The sequence below is a fragment of the Plectropomus leopardus genome, chromosome 3, assembly GCF_026936395.1.
Source record: "Plectropomus leopardus strain MGB_pleo_1.0 chromosome 3, ASM2693639v1, whole genome shotgun sequence".
In the NCBI taxonomy this organism is placed as follows: Eukaryota; Metazoa; Chordata; class Actinopteri; order Perciformes; family Serranidae; genus Plectropomus; species Plectropomus leopardus.
Window position 1 is genome coordinate 40,285,001 of NC_142178.1, and position 21,348 is coordinate 40,306,348.

General features: G+C 37.6%; 1 protein-coding gene across 2 annotated transcripts in view; it reads right to left on the bottom strand.

The window, feature by feature from the left end:
• ero1b (endoplasmic reticulum oxidoreductase 1 beta) overlaps nt 1-19,738 on the bottom strand; it is a 21,320-nt gene extending 1,582 nt beyond the window's left edge. The window contains exons 1-15 of one of the 2 annotated variants that reach the window (XM_088075207.1): nt 19,273-19,738; nt 13,408-13,527; nt 12,281-12,364; nt 12,130-12,171; nt 9,417-9,499; nt 8,383-8,456; nt 7,434-7,554; nt 6,155-6,201; nt 5,768-5,779; nt 5,651-5,677; nt 4,209-4,301; nt 3,185-3,431; nt 2,458-2,527; nt 1,275-1,361; nt 210-343 (exon numbers count right to left, since the gene is read on the bottom strand). In XM_088075207.1, the coding sequence (XP_087931333.1) occupies nt 210-343; nt 1,275-1,361; nt 2,458-2,527; nt 3,185-3,431; nt 4,209-4,301; nt 5,651-5,677; nt 5,768-5,779; nt 6,155-6,201; nt 7,434-7,554; nt 8,383-8,456; nt 9,417-9,499; nt 12,130-12,171; nt 12,281-12,364; nt 13,408-13,527; nt 19,273-19,437 (1,406 nt within the window). In that variant the 5' untranslated portion in view covers nt 19,438-19,738. Of the gene's footprint in view, nt 1-209; nt 344-1,274; nt 1,362-2,457; nt 2,528-3,184; nt 3,432-4,208; nt 4,302-5,650; nt 5,678-5,767; nt 5,780-6,154; nt 6,202-7,433; nt 7,555-8,382; nt 8,457-9,416; nt 9,500-12,129; nt 12,172-12,280; nt 12,365-13,407; nt 13,528-16,760; nt 16,917-19,272 lie in introns of those variants that run through there. The other variant, XM_088075208.1, reaches the window with a different exon arrangement.
• Between the last annotated feature and the right edge of the window lie 1,610 nt (nt 19,739-21,348).

A 21,348-nucleotide genomic window follows, 5' to 3' on the forward strand; every position in this document is an offset into this window, starting at 1 on the left:
TTTAGACTTATTGTAGGAGCTGAGCTGCAAATTCACTGATTACACTCAGATACACAATCTGGACTACATTTAGGACACATGCATCAACACACACACAGTTATCAACACACACGCAGACTAACTATTACACAAAAGGTCGTTTTGTTGGTATTATTATATAATTATTCCTCACAGACTCAATGGTTTTACGTGTCGGAGGTGAATCGTACCTGCCGAAGCCGTTCAGTAAGGCCACGATCTCGTGTCGCGTCAGCTGGAAGCCTTTGGAGGGGCTGTGCTCCGGAAGGTTCTGGATCTCCTTCTCAGAGAAGAGGATCTTCAGGGCCGTACCCAGACCCTGAGTCTGCACTCAAAACACGGGAGGAAAACCGTCAGAAAGCTCCGGTACCTTCCTCCGACGTCGGCCGGGTGAAGAGCGTGTTGTTGGAGGCCGACCGGGAAGTTAGCGACAAAAACCTTCTGGGATTTTTCGATTATCGCCAAAAATAATCTCTGTGACGAACACGAGTTTATGAGACTTACAGGTTTGTTCAGCGTGAAAATCTTCACAGATAAAAACAGAATAAAAAATAATTCTGATTAAAAATAAACAAAAAATTTATGATTAATATTATTCATTTTATGTTTTATTTTTATTAACTTATTTTTACATTATTATTAATATTATCATCATCATCATCATTATTAGTATTTGTTTTTTTGGTTTTTTTTTATTTCTTGCTGAGATATTTACCCATTTTTTATTAACGCGTCCTCAGATGGGCATTGAAACTTAGATTTCTGATTAATATTATCCATTTTATTATTTTTTATTAACTGGTCCTGAAACGGGCACTGAAACTGTGCGCCCTGAAAATGTTAATAAACACAAACAGAAAAAGAAAGCTCTGCTGATCCTTTTATATTTTTACTGTATGTAACTTATATTAATGTACATGGCACGAGTTAAATAACGTACGTCGGTTAAAATAATTCGTTTAAGTTTTGGTTTTAAAAAGGACACGAGCAGCGACTTCCTGTCTAATTCCAGTGTTAATTTTGTTCGCCCTCCGTACTGCGTCACATGACCTCCGCCGATGCTCCAGTCGAAACTCTTCAACCACGAGACGTCGCCGCCTCGCGATAAACGTAAATATCGGACGTAGAGTAGAACCGCGCTGTAAAAACGTGCCCCTGATAACAGCCGATAACGGCCGTTTAATAGACTGACGACACTCGAAGAACGCGCGTCAGAGTCTAAACCTCCGAAACGGAGACGCAGCGAAGCGACTCACCTGAAGTTTCCCCCAAAGTCGACATTTACTGCAGCCGACGCAGTCCATGATCCTGGAGATGTTTTTAAAGTGGAGACGAAATTCCTCCTGAAAGAAAAACCAAAGACACAAAACAGAGTTTCTGTTTATCACCGAAAAATGTTTTACATCAACGTTTCAAACCAGATTCAGTAACCGAAACTAAGACCGAACAACTTCTGCGACTACAGTTATTTCCATGACACGACGTCACAAACGTCATTAATCTGAGCAGCATCGAAACGTAAAAAGACTAAAATCAAAAAAGACCGAAAAGTTCACTCTAACTAAAAAAGTAACGTTTCCTTTGACTAAAATGAAAAGTGAGCTCCTTTTGGCTAAAACTAAAATGATTATAGTTTTCTTCTTACTAAAACTAAAAAACTTTAATTTGACTAAACTAAAAAACTTTACTGAAAATAGCTACAGTTTCCATTAATTAAAAATGTTAGTTTTCTTTCAATAAAAGTAATAAAGTTCAGTTTTCTTTTAATAAAACTAACAAAATTCAGTTTTCTATGTTTTTAACTAAAATTATGAGTTTTGTTTGACTAAAAATTAAAAGAGTTAGTTTCCTTCGACTAAAATTATAGTTTTCCTTAATATTTACATTTTTCTCTGACTATGACTAAGACAGTTTTTGACTAAAACTAAAACCACGTTAGATTTCTTTGACTGAAACTAAAATAGTTTTCATTGTGTAAATCTAAATTTGTTAGTTTTCTTTTAGTAAAATTAAATGTGTTAGTTTTATTTAAATAAAATTTAATTTGTTGCATTTTTTATTCACTAAATCTTAAATCGTTACAGTTCTCTTTGACTACGACTTTCATGCTCAGGATTTTTTTCAACTGAAACTTTTGAGTCAACTGGACAAAGTTCACTAAAAACAATAAAGTAACTTGAACGTTTGAAACTTAGATTGAGACTTTAGAGGAAAAATATCCGTCAAAATGAGGACAGTGTTCGTTCGTGATGCAGCAGAAATCGCAGCTGTTCACGGCGTGTTGACGCGCTGCGGTTTTCTTAAACTTCGAGCTGAACAAACACAAATAAATCAAACTTTGCCGCTCGTTAAAATGAGCGTAAAAAAGGCGCCTGCTGTTTGAAACCACAAAAACAAATAATGTTAAATCGTCACAAAGTGAGTCGAGTTTGGGTTCACCTTTAATGTTTTGGCTTCGATCTTGTGTCCGGCGAACATCGACTTCTCGTCAAAGTGCATCGGGAAAGCTCTGGAAGAAAAGAGGAGCCGTTAGACCAACAACAGTTATCGGACTTAACCCTTTGCACACAAGATGCACTTTTCAAAATCGAGCTTTAATAAAATATTAGACATAAATACATAATACATTAAAATAACGTTATTTTCAGTACATGCTCAGTAGATAATTTTATAAGCACAGTCTGGGATGTGTCAGTGATAAGCAGCAACATTGATTTTTTAACTTTATTATTTTTCTGCAAATACTCACTCGCTCTGCACACAAAATGTGCTTTTCAAAATCAGGCTATTAAAATTATTATATATATAATATAATTTTCAAATTTCCAAATTTTAAAAATGCAGAATGAAGGTTTTGATTCTGACACATTTCTGCGTCTGAATGAATGCGTCTCATTTCTTTTCACTTCAGGCGACCCACGCACGAGCACGAGCACGAGCACGAGCACGAGCACGGGCACGAGCACGAGCACGAGCACGGGCACGGGCACGGGCACGAGCACGAGCACGAGCACGGGCACGAGCACGAGCACGAGCACGAGCACTCGAGCAGCACGAAAGCACGGGCACGAGCACGGGCACGAGCACGAGCACAAGCACGGGCACGAGCGCGAGCACGAGCGCGAGCACGAGCGTGAGCACGAGCGTGAGCACGAGCCCGTCTTACTTGATCTCGTTGAAGATCTGCAGCAGCAGGTCCTTGGTGGCTCCGTCCTGCTGCGTGTTTCCGGTGTACAGATTAACGAACGCTCGTTCAAAGTACGGAGCCACCTTGTAGAGCGCCCGCAGCTCGATCAGGTACAGGAAGTAGAGGTTCTTCAGCCGCCGCGTGCCCTCGCCCTTCGTCTCCGCCGTGTCGAAGCGCTGCCGAAACTCCCGGACGTTTGGCCCCCACACGGAGCGGCCCCAGCCCTCTGAGGAACCAGCGACACAAAAACGCATCCTTTCAGATTTGATCAACTTTTCACTGTAACTCAAAGTTCGACACTTTTTTTAACTCATAAATTCCCAAAAGGCAAATTTTCACACATTTATTATATTACATCTTTTTCTAAACATATATTATTTTTTGAATATTTAAACATAACTAAGAGACTTTGTATAATGTTTTTAAGAACTGGGAAGGAACTTGTGTTTGTGATTTTGTCTTAGGGCACACAGTTTAAAGGGGTGTATTTTTTATTTATTTTACAGCTAATTTGGTAATGTTGGTCTTCATTGTTTTTGTTAAAACATTTGAGCAATTTATGAAGAAAAACTTTTGGCTTTTATGTATTTATTTATTTATTATTTTGGCCGTTTTTGAAGAAAACATCTTGGTAATAAAAAAAATTTCAAGAAAATATTTTGGCTTTTTTTTTTTCAAACTTTTTGCTTTTTGGGGGAAAAAATAGTTGTTTTTTTAAAAATCTTATTTTTGGCTTTTTCTCTTTAAAATATAACTTTCAGACCTGTGCATGTTTTATTCAAAAACCACCAAAATTACAATATTCTTCACAGCCTCAAACTTGGATTTGCATTGTTGGATTTTCCAATTTCCGACAGCCCTCGAACACATCACGTGTTAGTAAACAGGTTCATGAAACTGATTTGTGTGATTTTTTTCTCTGAAAATGACAGGGTGCAAAATCAGCTTCAGTTTTACTCGTGACAAATGAAAAATAAGCAAAGTAAGCGTTGATGTGACGTACCGTCCAGCAGGTACTGGGCGCACAGGTGGATGTTGATGCTGCTGTGGAGACCTGAGATGAGTCTGTAAAAAACTCGTTTCTCTAAACACAAACCTGAAACACACAGAAAGTCGTGCAGAGAAAACGTTTGATTAATCCAAGAAACTAAAGAATCCCAAAATGAATTTTATCTCAGACATTTCTGCCTCGTTATTGTGGAATTAAATGAGTTTTATTTAAATGTATTTGGATATGAAACACAGCAGGGATTAACTGATGAATTACCATTTTTACTATTTGTATGGATTTCTGCTGATCAAAGTAAATTTTAAACCTTTGAAACCTGAAAAAAATTGTCATGATTTCTTTCAAAAACACAGAAAGGCAATGAGCAACAAAAGAAGAAACCACCGAAAAATGAGCAAGAAATATGTAAAAAGTTCAAAAAAAAAAATCAAAAACATTTGTAAAACAAACAAAATAAATTTAAAAAAAGGAAAAACACAGCTAACGAGACTTGGAAAAAGCACTTATAAAATTATAATAATTCTGTGACAATTTTAAATATGTAAACATAATAATTATAAATTACTTTTTTCCTTGATAATTTTTCCTGGCTTTTTTAAAAATAATTTTCTAAATCTACTAATTTCTCGCTATTCGTGAAACATTTCTTGCTCACTGCTTTTTATCCATGTTTTTTTTAAAAAAAAAAAAAAAAAGAAACATGAGGGAACAGGAGGAAACACGAGGGAACAGGAGGAAACAGGAGGAAACATGAGGGAACATGAGGAAACACGAGGAAACACGAGGAAGGACAAGGGAACAGGAGGAAACACGAGAGAACAGGAGGAAACACGAGGGAACAAGAGGAAACACGAGGGAACAAGAGGAAACACGAGGGAACATGAGGGAACAGGAGGAAACAGGAGGGAACAGGAGGGAACAGGAGGAAACATGAGGGAACAGGAGGAAACAGGAGGAAACATGAGGGAACAGGAGGAAACAGGAGGGAACAGGAGGAAACAGGAGGAAACATGAGGGAACAGGAGGAAACAGGAGGGAACAGGAGGAAACAGGAGGGAACAGGAGGAAACAGGAGGAAACATGAGGGAACAGGAGGAAACAGGAGGGAACAGGAGGAAACAGGAGGAAACAGGAGGGAACAGGAGGAAACAGGAGGAAACAGGAGGGAACAGGAGGAAACAGGAGGGAACAGGAGGAAACAGGAGGAAACAGGAGGGAACAGGAGGAAACATGAGGGAACAGGAGGAAACAGGAGGGAACAGGAGGGAACAGGAGGAAACATGAGGGAACAGGAGGAAACAGGAGGGAACAGGAGGGAACAGGAGGAAACATGAGGGAACAGGAGGAAACAGGAGGGAACAGGAGGAAACAGGAGGGAACAGGAGGAAACAGGAGGAAACAGGAGGGAACAGGAGGGAACAGGAGGGAACACTCACCTTCCAGCCACTTGTAGAAACCTTCTCCTGCAGCCAGAGACACCAAACAGAAACTTCATCAGTTTGTGCAACAAAACTGAAAAACTCTTGACGAAAAGACGTTTTCGTTTTACTCACCGTCGTCGTCTCCTGAACGCAGAAACACAAACAGAGAGAGAAAACAACGCTGCGTTAGATTTATCAATACACTGTGTGTGAGATAATAAAGTCAAAATAACACAGCTGTTGGATTTCAGTTTTTCTTTTTTTCTTCCTTTGAGGACAAACCAAAAAAAAAAAAAAATCCAAAGTTCGCAAACAAGAATATCGTCCAAAAACAAGCAGCTTTTCTTGAACATTTTCTATTTAAAATAAAAAAAGAAATTTAAATCAGAAACCAGATCGTGAATCTGATTTTGAAGGATCATAACAGAGTTTTAATCTGAGCAAAAAGCAGATTTTTAGATCCACTTTAGTTTGCTGAAACTTTAAACTTATTGATTTTTTTGTTTTTTGCTGACTCACCTCTGCTCGGAGCCAGAGGGTTCAGAGGTCGGTACACCGATCTGGGCCTGTCGAAAATTTAAAGAGGAAAAGAAAACAGATTTTATGTTAATGATAATCATTATCACAGTCACATCAGCCAAAGAATGACTTTCAGACACCACAAATGTGAACATTTCTGAGCAAATCATTATTTTATATTCATATGTTTTTCTTTCTTTGATGACTTTTTTAAATGAGTTTTTATTTAAACACAACAGTCAGCATTTCATCAGATTATAACAACACTTAGATTTAAGACTTTTTAAGCTTTTTAACCCTTTGAAACCTGAGCACACTGGCTCGATTTCTTGCATAAAAAACATGGCGAAAAGACAACAAGCAACTCGAGACATAAAACAAAACCAAACACCTGAAAACAGTGCTGAAAAAACACCTTTTATACTTATTTTCTGTAGCATGATTTAAATATAAAATTACAATTATTAAAAAACCTTTTAGGACATTTTCCATATTTTCTTTAGTTTTGCCCTTTTCCTCTGAACTAATTCTTAAGTTATTATTTTTTTGACAATATTTTCTGATGTTTTTAGATTTGTGCTCATCGCCTTTTCCCCCATATTTTCTACATTTCTAAAAACAACAAACAAACAAACAAACAAACAAATGAACAACAAACACAAATTTCCTGCAAAACTTTGAATTTCAGCTGAATAATGTTGATAACAAATATCTAATCTGTCCTCAGTGTGTGTCTGTGTGTGTGTGTCTGTGTGTGTGTGTGTGTGTGTGTGTGTGTGTCTGTGTGTGTGTGTGTGTGTGTGTGTGTGTGTGTGTCTGTGTGTGTGTCTGTGTGTGTGTGTGTGTGTGTGTGTGTGTGTGTGTGTGTGTGTGTGTGTGTGTGTGTGTGTGTGTCTGTGTGTGTGTCTGTGTGTGTGTGTGTGTGTGTGTGTGTGTGTGTGTGTGTGTGTGTGTGTGTGTCTGTGTGTGTGTGTGTGTGTGTGTGTCTGTGTGTGTGTGTGTGTGTGTGTGTGTGTGTGTGTGTGTGTGTGTGTGTGTGTGTGTGTGTGTGTGTGTGTGTGTGTGTGTGTGTCTGTGTGTGTGTGTGTGTGTGTGTGTGTGTGTGTGTGTGTGTGTGTGTGTGTGTGTGTGTGTGTGTGTGTGTGTGTGTCTGTGTGTGTGTGTGTGTGTGTGTGTGTGTGTGTGTGTCTGTGTGTGTGTGTGTGTGTGTGTGTGTGTGTGTGTGTCTGTGTGTGTCTGTGTGTGTGTGTGTGTGTGTGTGTGTGTGTGCGTGTCTCACTTGAAGCAGTTTTCCTCGTAGATGCTGTTCCAGACTCTCCAGGCTGAAGGACCTTTGTATCCGGTGTATCTCTCCGGATTCAGCAGCAGATCCACGTACTCTGCATCTGGAGAGGTTTCATCTGATACACACACACGCACACACACACACACACACACACACACACACACCAAAAACTACTTTTAACCCTTTGAAACCTGAGCAAATTGATTTACTTTCTTTTGAAAATATCGGGGGGAGCAATGAGCAACTTCGCACGACAAAGCCCAAAAATGTGCAAGAGATAAAAAGTTAAATGTTGCAAGAAAATTAAAAATCAAAAATTACAGAATTCTAATAAGAAGTTTCAAGAAAATAACCTGAAAAAGTAAAGTTAAAAACAAAAACAAATCAGAAAATGCCCCCAAAAAAGAGCTGAAATTCAAACAAAAAATGTTTCCATTGTTTTTCTGTAACAAAGTGTGTTTTTTAAATGTCAGATTGTGCACGGCTGCGTGTGCACGGCTGCGTGTGCACGGCTGCGTGTGCACGGCTGCGTGTGCACGGCTGCGTGTGAACGCTGATATTAGAATATTAACATGGATATTATCTTTTTGGAATAAGGACGTTTTTTCTGGTTGTTGTACTGACGAAATCTACAGAAATCTGAGTTTTGCTTTTATTTTAATACATTTTATTGGTTTTATATTACTCATTTATCTACTTTCATAGGTATCTGTTCATTTACTTATTTATTTGATACTGAATTAAGTTCCGATGCTGTTTCTTACACTGAGACCTGAGTGCTGCATTTCCCTCTTTTCATGTTTTTCGTGGACAGAATGACGATAAAGTATCCTTGAATCCTTGTTTTTAGTTATATTTTGATATTTCAGCGTGCAGGTGGAGGATCTGCAGTTAAACTTTATGAATTAGAGGAAATATTCACGACTCGTTTGGTGATTCTCACCGTCCAGCTCACAGAAGTGGTCCTGAGCGTCATCGTGTCTCGCCCAGTCAGCGAACGCCTGTTTACTCTGGTTACTGAAAACAGGAAGCCATAAAAACTTTATTAATCACATTGGAGAAACAATGAAACAGCAGCATGAAAAACATACATAAAAACACAAGGAGGGGAATCTAACCTACGACGCTGCGTAATCACTCGCACTCAAACCAGCTTCTTTCTGACTGAGCATCATCGTCAAACTTCCATAAAAATAAAAGTTTAGAATAAAAAAACAAACAGGCACAAAGATGTTAACATTGAAATCATTTTAAATCAAAATTATAATTTAAATAAAAGTGCAATTTTCAAATTATCATGTAACATAAAGGCATATTTCCTGAGAAAAAAACTTAAATTAAATATTTTTTCCTTTGGCGATTTGAGAAATTAATTAATTTGGCAATAAATTTTTTTTTTTTGGGGGGGGGGGGCATTTTTTCATTTTTTAAAAAGAAAAATTTCAGCCAATTTTTTTCTTAAAAAACATCTGACAATTTTTAAAGAAAAAAGTGGCGATTTTTCTTGTTCTTTTTTCTTGAATTTTGGGGCAAATTTAAAAGAAAAAAATTGCAATTTTCTTTTCTTTAAAAATACTTGGCATATTTTTTTCTGGGAAAATTATTAGCAATATTTTAAAGAAATGAACCCTGACAAACACTGAGAAAGGTGTAACGTTAGCGGTGACAGAGGAATGAAGTCTGGTCCGATGAGTCGGTTATTTTTAGGCCTCGGAGCGGAGCGGGTCGATCAGGTTTTTAACGTGCAGACTGTTTTTATCTGTTAGCTATCAGCTGTGCTTCACCTCATCACTCTGACTCACCGCTGCTCTCTGAGCTCTGCATCACCTCCACAGACACAATCAATGTTCTACCGCCTCAAAATCACAGCTGAGGAGCGCTCACAGCCAGCAACGGACAGAGGGACAGAGGGACGGACGGACAGAGGGACGGACGGACAGGGGGACAGATACAGCAGAGACGAGGCTGTGGACTCACCTCAGGGTACTGTTGATGGCGCCCAACTCTTTGGCCTGTTCACACTCTGACATGTCCGACATCGTGTTTGCTGCCTGCGAGTACTGGAGACACAGAGACAGAGACAGAGTGAGACACAGAGACAGAGACAGAGTGACACAGAGACAGAGACAGAGACAGAGTGAGACACAGACACAGAGACAGAGACAGAGTGAGACACAGAGAGACACAAAGACAGAGACAGAGACAGAGTGAGACACAGAGAGACACAGAGACACACAGAGACAGAGAGAGAGACAGGGGCCAGTCAGGTGCCAGCAGCCCCATACATGTTTTTTTGTATTTTAGGACATCAGTGTCTCAGCTGTGTCCTCTGTCGGGGTGTGGGGGATCCTCCTCTGGCTCTATTTTGATGCTGTTTTGTGTCTCTGACACCTTATGGAGACTAAAAGGACAAAAACTGTTCACAGAGTCCATCGCTTTATTTCTATTGTGTGTTAGAAAATGTTTGGGGGCCACCAGGGGCCAGATTTGGCCCGCGGACTGTGAGTTGACTTCCCTCACACTCTGCTGAGGTGGCACGTCGTGGCGTTTCGGGCGGTGAAGGCGATCGACCTTGACTGAGACGTGTGCAGACGTCCAAACACTCTGTGGCTCGTTACAGGACAAACACTCAGTCTGTACGTGGAAACTATCAGAGCAGATAAGCTGAGAGCCAGAGGAGTGTGTGTGTGTGTGTGTGTGTGTGTGTGTGTGTGTGTGTGTGTGCGTGTGTGTGCGCGTGTGTGTGTTTTTACTGAATCAGCTAATGACACAGAAAGTGCTGGAACAAACACAGCTGCTCCCAAACTGCACTGTGACTGGATCCACTGGATCCTGTGTGTGTGTGTGTGTGTGTGTGTGTGTGTGTGTGTGTGTGTGTGTGTGTCACCAACGTTGTTAAAAAAAACATTGATATTTAATCTCTGATAATATTATTAACTTTTTCTTTAGTTCCTGATTCAAATCGGATTTTTTGACAAATTAAAGCGGTTTTGTTCCGGTAACGTGATGTCCGGCCGCCTCTGAGACTTCGATTTTGTACTGTAACGGGGTTTCTCTTTAACCCTTTGAAATCTCTGCAAATTGGCTTAATTTCTTTCACAGACATGTAGCAAGTAGCAACTTCTTAGGAAATAACCCAAAAAATTGTACAACATAATAAAGTTGGGCTTACGAGAAAGTTAGCACGCACAAAAAGTCCAAAAACACTCAAAAAAACAGGAAATGACCTTGAAAAATAAAACAAAAATAATCGAATTATTATTATTATTATTATTATTTCTGTTTCTAGTACTTTGTGGAATTTGAGGACATAAAATATTATATTAAAATATTTCTAAGATTTCAGGACATTTCTAGGATTTTAGGATGTTTGTACGATTTTAAAACTTTTCTCGGATTTTAGGATATTTTGCAGATTTTAGTAAGTTTCTGGGAGTTTTGAATATTTCTCAGATTTTTGGACATTTCTAGAAGGATTTTAGGAGGATTCTCCGATTTTTTGACACCTCTGGGATTTATGGATATTTCTAGGATTTTAGGACAGTTGTAGGATTTTAGGAGGTTTCTAGGACTGAGTGCCTGACTGCCTTAAATACAAAAAAGACTACAGATTAAGGGGATTATGGGGAGTAGATATTCAGTATAACACCTGGACTGACAGTTAGTCTGTGACCAGGGTCCTTATTCAGAAACCCTCGTATATATCAAATATTACACATCGTGGATTTTCACTTTTATAAATTATATTACAATACATGAAAAATTGTAAATATATTGAAAAGTTTCTACATTTTCTGCATATTAAACACAACACAGTTTACGTCTTTCCATTGAAAATAACTTCAGTGGTCGCTGGTGAAATTTTTTTTTCACTGACTATTTGAAGACATTTATTGAACATTGAGGCCAAAATTTAACTGACTTTGCAAAAATGACACTTTGATCTTCTGATATGTGCAGATAAAAGCCGATTATCATGTTGGAAAACTGAATAGAAAAGACCTCATTCCAATTTATGGCGTCAAATTCTCTCTTATATCAGCTTCAAACCCCGAGCGTTAACAAGGGGCGGCGAGTCTGGTCCTCCGCCGTCTCTTTATGACGGTTACTTTATCCGAATCTAAACTTCGTGTCTGTATTTACATATGAAAATGAGTCGACAGTTATTTCCTTATTAGACATCATAACTTCTCCTTTCACGATGTCCTGAAGCTTCTCTGACAGCAAAAAGATCTGTTTTAATCTCAGATTAACAAACGTTCACGCAGTGACATTATGCTTTCGTGTCATAACTTTGAGGAAATGTGTGTAAAAGTCAAAATCTCTATTTCAACCCACAACTGAACGAATCTGAAACTGAACGCAAAATCATCAAATGTGTGATTAGTGACTCGTAGGTGCTCGAGGTCTGGATCAGACTCAGAGGTCTGGATCAGACTCAGAGGTCTGGATCAGGCTCAGAGGTCTGGATCAGGCTCAGAGTTCTGGATCAGGCTCAGAGGTCTGGATCAGGCTCAGAGTTCTGGATCAGACTCAGAGGTCTGGATCAGGCTCAGAGGTCTGGATCAGGCTCAGAGTTCTGGATCAGGCTCAGAGGTCTGGATCAGGCTCAGAGTTTTGTGGTCTCTGGTTTCTGTTTCATCAGCTGTTTCTCTTGAGCTCAGAAAACAAAGACTAAAAGTTTTCTCACCTTGTTGTAGTTTCCAGACTTGATGCCGACGGGGATCTCACTCTGAAACACAACAGCAGCCATCAGCTAACAAAGGCCTCTTATTAATTATTATTAATTATTATTAATTATTATTATTATTATTGGGCAGGTGTGTGTGGTGACCTCTGACCTCTGGACAGGGCTCCACATGGCAGTCTTTGATGGCACAGTGTCCGTCGTCGGGCCAGAAGGGACACGGTCTCTTCAAGTTCACCTGCAGAAAAGATGATGAATCATAATTTAAAAATCATGTTTAAATTCGATTCATTCGGGTGTCACCTCGTTACTTCTGCAATTCTTACTGTTCTCTAAACACGCAGGTTTCCAAATCTTGTTGACATGTTGAACGTCACACAGAAACAGATAATAAAAATAACAATGGCTCATCTCACAATGACAAAAACGAGATATTTTTGTGAAATCATTCAGAGTCTCCTCTCAACCAAACTGCTGCATTAAAGGTCGAGTGTAACACGGACGTGACTCACTGACAGTAAACTGGATCTGCTCGTGCACTGATGTTGTAATATGGTTTCCGTATTTCACAATATTTCTAAAACACTTCGTCCTTCCTGTTTTCAGCTCGCACAAACAGATCAATGAGACTAAATACTAAAACTGATTTTTTCAGGTGCGTAACAAAGCGCTCACACTGGCAGGTGGTGTGTTTAAGAGCAGCGTGAACATCAGGGTGTGTCACACACCGTCACCATGACGACCTGCCGCACACTTAACCACAACAGGTCAAACGTGTCTGGATTTAAACTGGAGCTGGTTTTTTAACCATCACAGTAAAGAAACTGTTTGTTTTTTTGGGGTTTTTTTACACATTTTCTGAAACAAATAACTCAGTTTAACCCTTTAAATCCTGAGCCGAATGATTTGATTTCTATGAAAAAACGCAGAGCAAATGTAATGAGAAACTTAACAAGACAAGGTTCAAAAATTAATAAGAAATTGGTCAAATGAATGAATGAATAAATAAATAAATAAATAAGGGAAAATTAGATTAGATTTTTTTTTTGGCCCAATAGTCGATGTCTAAGCTGATGACAAAGTTTTATATTTAAGCATAAAATCCGTGTTTGGAAAATGATTCGATCATCAGAATAGTTCAGTCAGGTTTCTTTCCAGCAGCTGGTTGTTGCAGCTATAAAACAAACAATAAATCATTACGCTTAGTTTAGGCTGTACTGAATTTGACCATTTTTCAGTTAACGACTGTGCGCGTTCACGCGTGCAGCGATGCTGTCTTACTCTGTAGTATCTGAAGTAGTCTTTCTCCGTCAGCTTCTTGATTCGAGGGTAAATCTTGAAGTTGTTGAAGACGTCGATGCTCTCCACGTCACAGAAGCAGTCGTCCAGGACTCCCGTCAGCTGCAGCAGAGCACAGACAAACAGGATTTCACTGCACCGCGGCAACGCAATCCCAAAAACACCACCGCTTTTTTACTTGAGATTTTACTTGAAAAATGGTTGTTTTTTTTATGAGAAGTGGCTTCATTTTCAGCAGGATGGGGCCACCAAGGGCAGGTGACTTTTTGGCCCATATATGATCTTTTCTTGACCTTAACTGAGTGGTTTTTGTGTGTAAAAAATAAGCACACGTTAATCACTGCATTGTTAAAATGTCAAGTTATAAAAAAAGTATCCACTGCATAATTACGTAAAAATCTGTGAAATGTTAGTTTTATTATATTAGCTGAGCTGGAAATTCACTGATTACACTGAAATACACAATCTGGAGAACATTTAGGACACATGCATCAACACACACAGTTATCACAACAGGAAGAAGAAAAAATGCACGAAACAGTCTCTAAGGGGTTAATGACTGTCATTTTATCTGCTATAATTATATTGAATCTTTTTGCTCTGTTATGTTTGTAATGTTTCTGTTCCCTGTGTCTGTTATCTCTCTCCTGTTTTTTTAGGCACGATGTGCTGCATCTGGTATGAAATGTGATTTATATTAAAATTCAGAATATTTTTTTATCATAATCTCTACACGTGGACGTGAAGCAGCTGTTTCACCAAACAGACCTGCACCCCCGAACATAATACGTCCACTGTGACACCCGAACCTGAACAGCTCATACACAATTCAACACAGACGCTGCACCTTAAAAACAGAAAGACAAATCTGTGTTTGACCCGAAAAGCAACTCAACAACCACAGAGACGCTGAGCTCTGACGACTGCAGTAAACAGAGGCGTGGGGGGGCGTAGGAGGGCGTGGGGGGGCGTAGACGGCGCCCCGCTGTAGTGAGAAAGGCTTTAAAATGGACTGTCGTACCTGCCACAGCGACACGTCACCTGCAGCCTTAATCTGCTGCACACACACCTGGTTTTAGGGGATAAAAAAAGCTCGCCGGCCCGAAACACAAACAGTCTGAAGAGCTTTTTATAACCAACACTGAGCTTCGTGCTCGTCAGCGTGCACGTCAGAACAAAACTGAAGATTATTCTCATTATTAATCAAATTAAGTATTATTTTGTTTGATTTACAGTTTGAAACCTGAACAAACTGGTCTCAGGACACAAAAAGTGGCAAGAAATCAGTAAAACGCACAAATCTACCTGAAAATTAGCACAAAAAGAAAAGTTTAAAAAAACAAGGAAATGACTCAAAAAGTGCTTCAAAATGAGAATTCTTTAAAATAATTTCAGTATATAATCATGATAATTATAAAAAATAGTTTTCTGGATATTTTCAGAAGCTTAGTTTTAATTAATGTTTAAATGTACTAATGTTGCAAAATGTGAGAACTTTCTTTAATCGATTGTCGGTAAAAATTAATGATTGATTCATTGATTAATCGCTATTTGAAAAAAAGTACATGTATTTCAAACAATACATGTACTTAATGTGTTTTTTTCTCAATAAAAGCTCACAGCAACTTACTGCAATACTTATACAGCACTGCACGGCCCATCGATGAATCTTTACAGGTTCAATTAAAGTCTTAAAAACCGATTAATAGATTATTAAGCTATCATTACTAAAATGTACTAAAACGTTCTCAAAACGTGCTGATCAGTTCCACCAACAGTCCAAAACTTTAAGATATTTAGGAAATGTCTGCAGAAAACACAGACGAGCAGCAGATTTCACCTCTGAGAAACCAGAAGAGACGTTTGCTTAAAAAAATATGAACTGACGAGTTGTTCCAGCTCCTAAGTAAATATATTCAAATCAAAATGGTTTTAATTTTTTTTAATTGTTAGCTTTTTGTAAAAAAAAAAAAAAGTTTGCATTTCTGGTATAAATATTTAAACTGAATTTTACTATATATATATATATATATATATATATATATATATATATATATATATATATTTTTTTTTTTTTTTTTTTTTTTAATGAAGAATACTATTTACAATATTATTTATTTTTTTCTAAATCTACTTTTTTTTGTAGGACATTTCTCATCAAGTTGCTCATTTTTCGATAGAAATCACACCAAAAGGTTTAATTAGCACTTTTTCATATTAAAAAAATACTGTCAGACTAACAGACCATGATTAGAGTTAGCTTTTGGTAATTGCCAAAATATTAAAAATACTATAATCCTTAAATCATTCTTCAGGTGAGTCAGACTTTTGTCTCCAGCTGCTGTCAGACATTTTCTGTTTTACTGAAGGGAAAAATTTGAAATGGTGAAAAATATTGACATAAAGAGATAATAGTAGGTTTACAGAAACCAGCAGCAATGCAGTAAAATTTTAAATATTTTAAATAAAAACTAATGTGACAGTGTAGTTTCATTTTAACATACTATATTCTACATGTAATTTTATTCTACTTTCTTTTTTTTTGATTGAAATGGTTTTAATCCGATTTTTTTTAATGTTGGTAGATTTTTGTCCACATTGTCTGCAGTTTGTGTATAAATATTATGACACGAAAAAAAAGCAAGACTATCTGAACATTTCTCCCTTTAGCATCTTTCTGGGTTTTTTCTACATCTAATTTCTTTAAATTAATTTCCTTAAATTTGTGGAACATTTCTTCTCAAGTTGCTCATTTTCTTTTTTCCGTGTTTTTAATAGAAATTGCCACAAGATGTTGATCTGGGTTTCAGAGGGTTAAATTAGCATTTTTTAAAATATAAACAAACCCAAAATTTAATATCAGACTAGGAGACCAAGCTTAGGAGCAGCTTTTGGTTGTTGCCAAAACAGGAAAAATACTAATAATCCTCACATGTTTTATTCAGGTGAGTTAAACTTTTGTCACCAGCTGCTCTCTCTCCATTTTACTGACGAAAAAAAAACCAAAAAAACTGAGAAGGTGAAAAATATTTATATAAAGAGATAAAGTAAGTTTTTGGAAACCTGCAGCAGCGCGGTAAAATTATTAATTATTAATACTGTTATTGTTAATGTAATATTATCATTTTTATTATTATAAAAAAAGTTTTTAAAGTTGTTTTATAGTCAGCATTGTCTGCAGTTTTTGGTATAAATATTAAGACTGAATTTTACAAAAAAAAACAAACTGTGAGAATATTTACAGACAGAACAATAAAGTGACTTTTTTGCCCTCAGACGTTGAGAAACACCTGGAAAGTCTCATAAAGGTACAAACACATGAAACCAAAGCAGACCTCAGAGTGCAGCGGTCCACCGAGCGCCACCAGAGACAGGAAGACACAAATCCCCCTCAGCATGCTGCAGGACACTCTCCACTTCTGCTTTAAACTTCACATTAAAAGTCGCTGTGAGCAGCTGGAGCCGCAGCAGCAGCAGCAGGTCTGTCTGCGGGCTGAGCTGTCACTACGGTCCCCGTGCCCGCCCCGGGCCCCGCCCCGGGCCCCGCCCGCAAACAACCCGCTGTCAAAACAAACCCCGCCCCTCCCTGACGGCTCCCAAACATTTTTGTAGTCCTCTTCCGGATCTGGTGCCGTTGGCAGCGTCTGTTCGCTGTTGCCCAAAAGACTACAACTCCCATGAGAGCGCGGGAGGCGGGCGCTCAGCTGCAGCCAATCACCGTACACCACGCTTTTCCTCCTCGGTCAGAGACAGAACCAGTTTGTTTGCAGTTTGAAGACACTTTTTCAGCCAGTTTAATTTTTTTTTTAAATCTGATTTTGTTGCTTTTGCTTCACTCAGATTCAAAAACTTCTGCCACATCCCAGAATTTTATGTACCAACATTATTTAATTTTCTTTCTGTTGCTAGAAAATAAAAATATTCCTAAAAAGAGGTTCATTTTGATTTGTTATGTTTCATTATCATGTAAATTATTAGTATTAGTATTAATATTAAAGAAAATGCCAACTTATCATCTCATATGTAAAAACTCCAACATAGACCAAATTATTTACAGCGTGTGTGTGGTCTTAATCTTATTTATTTATTTTTTCTTTTATGTATTTATTCATTTACCTATTTAGTTATTCATTTACTTTTATTTTATTTTAAGCTTGCGTTTTAGTTGGGGATCAGCGGAGGCTGAGAGGAATGTGCTAGTTTATTATCCTGTTAAATACGCACAAAAAAGAGGGAAAACACTTTTGTTTGTACTTTGTATTTTACATCTGAAAAATATCACCAGTTCCAACTAAAAAATCATGACAAAAAAAGAAATAAGAGATCTGTGTCTGACCTCTAGAGGAGTACTTTGCTTTTTTGGTTCACATTTTCTAATTTATAATGAATATAAAGATACGACAGTAAGTTTGCACATTTATCAATTTTTTGTGACAAACGTAGTGTAGTTTCCTCGAAGAATAGTATTTTCAGCAAGTAAGTCTTTTTAATACACTTTAATCTGTTAACTCGGGTTGCGCACACTGCATTTGAAACAGTAGCGTGTTTATTATCTTTTATTTATTTCACAACAAGACATGTCTTTTTTATTGGGCACACCTTAATATACATTCAGTCGCTCTTTTATTTATTCTTGGGGTTTTATATATATTGGAAACCTGAATTTTTGAAGTTACCATCTATCTGTCTAACTTGGAAAATCTTAACGGTTTTAATAAATATAACTTTTGTTTTTAATTGGTAGCTTTTTGTCAACATTGTCTGCATTTTCTGGTATTATTAGGACTGAATTTTACACACATAAAAAATAGATACCATATAAGAATATTTTTCTCTTAACATTTTTTTTCCTTCAGCCTCATTAACTGTAATTATTTTAAAATTGTATTTCCGCAGATAAGTCTTTTTTTAAAACTTTTTCTACAAAAAAAAAGTGCAAGAATATCGTTGCCTGGATATTTTTCTTTTTGGTTTCTTTAATTATTTTTTTAATTTTAGTCGTTTTAAAATAATATTTTCCGCAAATAAGCCATTTTTTTTTTTTTACAAATCGAAGCAGTTTTAATTAAATACAATTTTTTTTCTAAGTTGGTAGCTTATTGTCAACATTGTTCGCAGTTTCTGGTATCAATATTAACACTGAATTTTACCAAAAAAACCTAAATAAATACCCTGCAAAAATATTGTTCTCTTAACATTTTTTTCCATAAGCTTCTTTAACTTAAATTAGTCTTAAATGATCATTCCACAGTCGTATTTCCGCAGATACGCCTTTTAAAAAAAAACGGTTTTCATTAAATAAAACATTTTTTGAAGTTGGTAGCTTTTTGTCAGCACTGTCTGCAGTTTCTGATACTAGTATTAAGACTGAATTTTACCACAAAAAAATAACAAGAATATCGTTCTCTGTATATTTTTCTTGTTAGCTTCTTTAATTTTAATTATTTTTTTAAAAAAGTATTTTCATCAAATAATACTTTTTAAAAAATCGAAGAAAGTTTAATCAAACAGATAATTTTAAAAAGTTGGCAGCTGTTTGTCCGCGCTGTCTGCGTGTTCCGGTATAAATATAAAGACGGTATTTTATTTTAAAAACATCGTAAAAACGTCAGAAAAATGAGAATAACGCGACTCTCCTCGCGCACAGATGGAGGCTGTTGCTGCTCGCGAGCATCACACGCGGTGACGTCAAGTTAAGATGACAGTAGAAAGTGCTGGAAGATTTCCTCAATGGCTGCTGCTGTCGCGTCGTTTTGTCACGTTTTAAGCTTTCACGCACAATATTAACCCCTGAGAGTCGCCGTGCGGGCGGCGGGGAGCCGGCAGCCCCGCGTCGAGGTCACTTACATGGCAGAAGCAGCTCTGGTCCCCGCTGTCGGAGCCTCGGCTCGGACGCTCGCTGTGCTGCGTTTGAGGCTTCGCGTTGTTTTGCTGAAACCAGCCCAGAACAAAGTTCCCGAAGAACCAGGCCGACAGCAGGACAGCGAGCGCCCGCAGAGTCACTTTCCACATCCCTCACCGAGCCGGCGGCGCACCGGCGGGACGACGACAAACAAGAGCCGGGGTCAGGAGCGCTTCTGTCGGCTGCGGCGAGTCCGGAGCCGCGGTAGCTTCAGGCTAGCTGGAGTTAGCTCCGCGGGCTAACGGCGGCTGTGAAAATCAGATCGTCCCGGTGGCCGAGGAGCCTTACCCGGACATTCAGACCCCCGGCTGCCCTCACAGAACCCGGGTCACTGGTTCAGACTGGTTCATTACTGGGCAAGTTTCAGTTAGCCACCTTCAGCCCGTTAGCATCAAGCTAACAAAACAACACTCCCACTTCCGCTTACTTTTTTTTCTTCAAAATAAAGCACCGGAAATTGTTTCATAACAGGAAACAGTTAACCATTTAAAAGCCGGATTCACTTTTTCTTGAGCTGCTTTCAGACGACGTTTGAATTAAAACATGCGGAATAAAAGCGATAAGCAACGTGGCAGGAAATGCCCGATAAATTGCAGGAAAATAGTAGATTTAGAAAATTATTTTTTACAAATTTGTGAAAAAATGTCCAGAAAACTATTAGCATAATTATCATAATACATTTTTAAAAATATTTTTGGAATAAATGAATCAAACCAATGACAATAAAACCCACAGAGTTCAAACTTTTAAAAATGATCTGAAAAAAATGCTCACATATATGTGTGTGTGTGTGTGTGTGTGTGTGTATATATTTTTATATATATATATATATATATATATATATATATATATATATATATATATTTATATATATATATATATATATATATATATATATAAAAGACATAAGAAGTTCATCGTCATGTGCACAGTAAAAACACAGTGGATTACACCAAACACTGAAATTGAAATTCTTTACTGAAATTCTTATGCTTGTCCCTTTAACACAACACACACACAAAACTTTGAATAAATTAGAGTTAAAAAAAAATCAATGAAATAATAATAATTATCATTATTGTTGTTATCATTTTTTATCAATATATTTGTTTATTATTTGGGGGGTGTTTGTTTTTTGTATTTGTTTTGTCAATGTATTTATTTTTAACCTTTTTTTGTCAAATTTCAGATTAATTTCTTGTAATATATAAGTTGTCACTTATTTTCATGAGTTTGAAAGAAATAAACTCCGTTTTCAAAGGGTTAAACTAGTTCAACTTGTGCTGCAAATGTGTGTGTATTTTGTGTGTGTGTGTGTGTGTGTATTTTGTGTGTGTGTATTTTTTGTGTGTATGTGTGTGTGTGTGTATTTTGTGTGTGTGTGTGTGTGTGTGACTATAATCATGTGTGAACCTGAAAGAGCCCCCCCCCTCACAAACAGAGCTGCTGTAGGAGGAGCAGCTCTGGAGGAGGAGAGCTTCAGCGTCACACTGCTGAAATGAAACTCAGCGTTTGTCGGAGCTGCAGCGTCTCTGTGTTTCTGACTGAAGAAATATTAAAGTGAGACTGTGTGCTCTTTTCACAGCAGCTGACTGAGGAACTGCTGAGATACTGGTGAGTACAGCGGATCATATCCACAGAGTCAACATCACTGTAAAATCTCCTCAGAAAACTCTCCTCAAAAAACTTGAAAATGTCCAGAACAGAAAAGACGAGATTTTCAATGTGACTTCATATTCACTGTGTCGAGGAGACATCCGGCTGCTACAAATGCATGCTGGTTAATCTCCAGCACTTTTTATGAATTTAGGGCAAGTAGACCATGAAGGAGCAAAACCACAGAATATGTCCATCCTGCGTACAAATTCACTCAAGTCTAAATGCATTGTCAGTGCATAGTGATTATACATATATACGAACATTTTCGTGAAGATATTTAGTCCCTTCCTCACCAATATATTTTAGTTAATGGGTAAAGTATTTAAATTATTATGAAATTTCTGCTAAATGTTTCTTTCTGA